Genomic DNA, 6351 nt, shown 5'->3' on the forward strand with positions numbered 1-6351 from the left:
GTCTCCCCCCCCCCCAAAGGCAACCCCAGACAGGGTTGGCCACCCCAGACAGGGTTGAAGCCTGGGGCTGTCCCCGACACCCTTTGCTGGTGGGTGCCGGGCTGATAGTTAATTAACCATTGGTGGTCAGTGGGGGTAGTTTCATATTGAAATAAAGTCAAAAACGTGCTTCATGCATTGGTGGTCAGTGGGGTATAAAGGGTTAAAATGCATTGGTGGCAGTGTGAAAAAAACAAAAAAGTGCTGTAAACAGTGGGGGCCCTGCATACTTACCACTGGTCTCCCGGCAGCGCGTCTTCTCCCAGCCGCAGCAGCGCCTCCATCTTCAGTTCCGTCCTTTCAGTGTGATGGAGGAGGGTGGAGGGCAGGGGGCGCGGCTTCCAGCGGCAGTCTCCTCCCGGCGCATCCACACAGGCTTTCTCCAGACGAGCGGCGAACGACAGGTAAAAATTGACCTGTCTGGCATGGGCGACGGCGGCGGGTGATGACCGACGAGCGGCGAACGACAGTGCGCGTTCCCGCCGATCGGTCATCACCCGCCGCCGTCGCCCATACACGCCTGTACACACTCTTCAATTTTTTGACCAATATCGTTCATAAGGGCCAAAATGAACGATATTGGTCAGAAAATCGTAGAGTGTGTATGCACCTTTACTCCTATTAAAGGACAAAATGAGGATGGCTCTATCTATAAATATGCCACCAGATCTCAATTCTATTGAGAATCAGAACCTGTGTCACTATTTTTAAATTGCAGTCCCCAATTGGCAACCAACCAACCTGAACAACCTAGAACAAATCAAAAATGAATGGGGAAAGATCACTCAAACAGTGCGCAAACTTGACTGGGTCGGCATCCTATTAGGAATAGACCTACAAATGTTATGGATATAACAGTGGGTTCTACCAAGCACTAGTCTGCAAGTGCTACATACTTCTGAAAGCATTTTTCAGGGTTTTTTTTCTGTTTCATTCTGTAGACAAGTAAAAATAAGTTTAAATCTTCAATTAGTTTAAGAGCCTTCTGGTTCACAATACAATTCCTATCTGGAGCAATCTGTTATTTTAATACTTACAAATCTACTGACTTCAATGTAACTTTAAGCTACCAACATATATTTTACTACAGTAGATGGGGTAATGAAAGTAACTCAGTATGTTGTGGAATGTACCAATAGATATCAGATGCCCACTGTATAAGTGCCGATGTACATACTGGTTACAGATCCCAATGGAAAGTGCATACATTAAGTGAAGCTAATGTCAATGTTTTGCACACTAAAAAAATGACACAAGATCCAAGTTCAATAAAAGTGAACATGGCTGATGCAGCTGTCATGGTCCTTAAGCTCTTTGTCAGGTCTCATGGTAAGCCCACCCTACGAGTATGAGTCATAGTCTTGGTATCTCTGCTTTATAGAGGATAACACCTACCCCACACAAACCTTCATGCATCCAATTAGCAGTAATGTAACAGTCATTAGGGTCAAAGGTGCTGGTCATTGAGGTCAACAGACATTTGTCAATATGATTATATGAACCATAAAAAAGTGTCATTTTACACAATCAGAAGTTTGTGGGCCCCAAATCAACATTTTGTAGGGGCCTCTGTCCCATTCTTCTAGCTAGAACCCTTCCTGCATCTCGCTAATTGCCCCATAGTCATGCCCTAGTTAATTTTCTGAACCATAGAATCACATTATGACATACAGCTTCTCTGGTTCATAGTATTCAACATTATGGTGCCTCCATGTTCAAATGATATCACATTATAGTGCCACGTTACAGCCCCCCCCACCTGCGGCTTTGAAAATCCCAGCAGCTGCAAAGGAAGCATCCATTGCAGATCAGTCCTAATTAGCACTATGGTTGTGCAGCATGGCACCACAGCTGCATACAGAATCCCAATCAAACTTGCCTCCAAACGGTCATACAGTATGATGCCAGTCCACATTACTTCTACCAAACGGTCACTGACTTTCAATCACTTTGGGATTTTTATTTATTTATTTTTATAGAAAGAAAAAAGATATCACCAAGGCATCCTGCTGAGGTCATAAATCCCAACCTTCACAGCAGCTGCAAACAAGCGGTGCATACCTTCTGAAGTCTAAAGCTAGGCACACATCTATGATTTTGCTGACTGTTCAATTCAGCTGGAAACTTTTAGAGCAAAGAAATGATCTCAGGAACATCAACTTTTGATTGAACTAGCTAATTATCATTATGATCAACAATTATCTGACTTAAGTAGGTTTCATAGGTTTGTTACAAAGATACATTTTTTAATGATATTATTTTATTTATTTATTAACAGTTTCTTATATAGCGCATACATATATTTTCCATATACAGTATGTTGGAGAGATGATTGGGAAGTCATAGACAGCACTACTGATTCATATTTTTTTTACAAATGTTGTGTAGCAGATCAGATTTAATCATCTGATTCAGTTGCTTATGGAACAATTTTTTTGCCCCAGGTTCTGTAAACACACTCAGATTATCAGCCTAAAAAAATGGCTGATTTTTGCATAGTGTGCACCAGACCTATCTTTTATCTCAATTGGTTGTTGAGGCAATAAAAACAGGCCATATTATATGCAGGTCCTGGTCAACCAATAGGCTGCACGGCCTTGTCTGGTGTGCGCTCAGCTCCTATGATGGTGAGCTCACAGCAGTGCCAGAGGACATTTGAAATACAGCATCTGCCTGCCCACCAGCCTATCAGAGCTCCTGAGAAAGAAATTGGCTGCCGGACCATTGGCGCTGATCTGAGCCACTCAGAAGCATAGTAGCTGAGCAAACAGTAGCTGTGAGCACTCTGCTCCCTTCCCCTCTCCTAAAACTACATGGTGAGCACTAATGTGGGCACTGTGTAAGGGGCAATACTGGGGCATTATGTTTACGGGGCATTACTGTGTACAGGAAGTACGTAATGGGCATTATGGTGTGTGGCATAATATTTTATTGGCATTACTGTGTGTGTGGCATAATGTGTAATGGGTACTATCTGTGCGGCATAATGTGAAATGGGTATTACAGCATGTGACAATGATTAATGGGCATTACGTTGCGCAAAATCCTGGCACAGTGTGTCTAAGGGGTTTTAGCTGGCACAGTGTGTTTAATACCACTAGATCATGATCCTGGGTGCGACCCTTTCACACTAAACCAGTGTCGCCTATTATACACAGGGAAACCTGGATTTAACTTTTCTTAGTAATGCTCATGTTATTGTCATTTTCCTGTGGGAACATAAGCTTTCTCACAATTTCTGTCAGTCCCTCCATAATGCTTTAATATGTTATAATGTTGTATGCTTGTGTTTCAGTTTGCAGCACATCTGGTGAAGTTGGGGTACCCACGCGTTTGTATTCTGGATGGCGGTATAAACAAGATGAAGCCAACTGGTCTACTGACTGTGCCCTCTCCTCAGATATGAGCTGCCAAGGCCAAAGCTGCTGGGTTACACCAATCATGTTATATTTTCATGAAGATTTCTACTCAACTTTTGAATCTTAAACAGGAGATCTAGAAACATTTGTCGTGCGGAAATGATCTCATCAGTCCAGACTGTCTGCATCTATTACTTACTGCATGTAAATGAGCTATGCTCTAAAAAAAAAAAAAAATGTTCATGTCATGTTTTCTGCCTACGAGGTGCAATGTCATATACTATTTCATTATACTGGGCATTACTTTTTACATTTATACGTATCTGATTTATCAGTAAGCTTCAATTAGGGATGCAACAATTATAAAATATTATTTTTCACGGACATTTGTACTATATAAATATAAGATTTTTTCCAATTATGAACAATCATGGGTAATTTTTGCAGAAAATTCTCCAAATTTTATAGGTCAAGATGAACAGAGAAATGTCATATCCAGTTCGATTAACCTATTCACGTTGATATTTGCAAGCTGACTGACATGGCGCACACCAGTAATAGTAAAAAAAAATGACCAATTCCACACATATGTCAATTTCTGGTATATTTGCATATGTGTATAGTTAGTGAGATGTTTCCAGCAGCCATGGGCATAATATTATATATCAATCCTAAAATAGAACAAACTATGAACTATGTAAATGCAACATAACCATTATGTTCTATGTACAAAGAGTAGCTTATACATTATATTATATTAGTAAGAATTATGGACAGACAGGTGATACAAATACAAAAATTGTAGGAAGCTTTCATATTTGTGGTCTGTTTGCAACATGTTTATGACATGCAAACATACTACATTGCTATAAGGGAAACCTGTATGAACTATATATGTAAATTACTTGATCAAATCATCTTGAAAATTGTTGACGTAAAAATGGATATATTTGTGGCTGTTGTGACCATCCTGTGTGTCATCATGTTACAGTTTTCATGTACAGCAAGTAATAGTTCTATGATGTGACCAGTGGCATTTATGGTAAACATGTTACTTACACCTGTATGCGGGTAGCTTTAGTTATTAAAATAGAGAGCCTGGGCTGAAATCAGTGAAATGTCTTTAAAGTTTTTGTAGAGATGAAGCATACAGTACTTGCCTGCCTTTATACTCCCCCACTGGCACTGGTGGAGGCGTGGTGCAGCAGAAGTGAGCAAATGAATCTCAAATCTCATCATCAGCTACTCAGATCACTCAGGAAGTAGACAGCCATGGGCAGGTGGCAGGAAGCTCAGGAAAACTTGCACTCAAGAGTATCCTCCTCTTTTCAGGAGCTTCATTAGTGGCTGAGTGTTTTCAAAAAGCCTGGTGAGATATACACTCATATTTCAAGATCATTGCTAGTGTTTTCTGCCCATTATATCCTACATTCATCATACTTGCAGTAATGTAGAATACAGAAATCCAGAGGAGTATTTATGGAAGTATTCAATTCGGTCTGGCAAAACAAAACAAAAAATGGAATTTCCTATTTAATTGCAACTGTTTCGACTAATACTAAATTCGACAATTTTTTTGCAGTCGAAACTGCATTGGTAATTCATGACTTAAAAATAGTCAAGCGCCCATAATTTTGCCAAAAACACATGGATCGCAGAGTAATTTGCCGGTTCTAGTGTTTTCGACCATGGCAGATATTTAAAAAGTCGGCACTTTAATTGAATAATTCTAATGTAAATACGACCTAAAAACAGAGAAAGTGTTGATTTTGTCAACTATTGAAAGATCCACCATCCATGTAAATACCTCACTATCAGTTGCACACAATTCGGAATATGTCCTCATTTGATAATATTTTGCAAACTGCATGTGGGCACATTTATCACATCTTAGTCACCTATCACCAATGACTGAATGGGTGTCAGTGGTGTTCACCCGTAGGTGTGTCCCTTGGCTTTTCTGGTACCTCTGTGTGGGTTAAAGAAGTAAATTGCTATTTATAATATCTTAACACCCCTATCCATAAAACAAGTAGCTTAATAATTTTTTCAGTTGTGCTACCATGTATATCTTGATATTGCACAGTATATACAGTACAAGTATTGTCAGGATGGTCAAGTGAACAATAATGTGAATTTCTACAGAAATTTCTTTGGCATTGTCTTCAATAAAGATGTTATTGATTTCTTGGGAAAACTGTGAGTGCATTTTTTTAATGCTGGACAGCTTGATTCTGTTGTTGGTGATGGCTTAAGTGGAGCAACGCTTATAAGGGAAGAGCACATAGGCAAACGCAGGGGGAGTTTCTGGTTGTCTGGAAACCCCCCTTCTCTTGGCAAGTGCCTTAAAAAGACAACAATAGCACTGATATGTAATATGATCAATAGAGCTGCCCCCACATCATGCAGTGTAATGTGCCCCATACATCAGCAATCACAATTTATGGATTTCCAGATACAGGGATTTTTTGGCCAGATAAATGGATTTTACAATCTATCTGACTTTGCCCACACATTACAGATTTATTTCAGTGATCGGCAGATTTTTCCATCTAAAGATTGCATCTTCATATCTGGAAATTGCCCAATCGATTGCTGTTCATAATGTAAATAGATGAAGAAGACGAATTGGGAATGCCCACACATATAAAAAAGATCTGCAGATAATACCAGATTATTAAACATGTTTAAAAACCTGATTAAGCAATCGATTGGCGATTTTGATTGGGATTGCCAAAAGGGGGAGCCCACACATCTAAAATTAATTGTGGCAATCATCTCAATATCTGAAAATTGTCACAATTAATTGCTGATGTATGGGGCCCATAAGGGACTGAGCAGAGCTGCTGCACATGCCTACTGTACCAGCTTCTTCTACCACATTTTGAGCCCTCAAACATTGCACCAGAGAGTAGATGCCAGGAGGAAGAGACAGGAACCTTACCATGAAGAG

The 6351-nt window shown here is 40.0% G+C and overlaps 1 protein-coding gene across 1 annotated transcript in view; it reads left to right on the plus strand.

Moving 5' to 3' along the window:
- TBCK (TBC1 domain containing kinase) overlaps positions 1-5595 on the plus strand; it is a 308853-nt gene extending 303258 nt beyond the window's left edge. The window contains exon 26 of the mRNA XM_083178707.1: positions 3335-5595. Coding sequence (XP_083034833.1) covers positions 3335-3445 — 111 coding nt within the window. The 3' untranslated portion in view covers positions 3446-5595. The remainder of the gene's footprint in view (positions 1-3334) is intronic.
- Positions 5596-6351: the final 756 nt, after the last annotated feature.

This window comes from Crinia signifera, chromosome 1 (genome assembly GCF_055691185.1).
Source record: "Crinia signifera chromosome 1, ASM5569118v1, whole genome shotgun sequence".
NCBI lineage: Eukaryota > Metazoa > Chordata > Amphibia > Anura > Myobatrachidae > Crinia > Crinia signifera.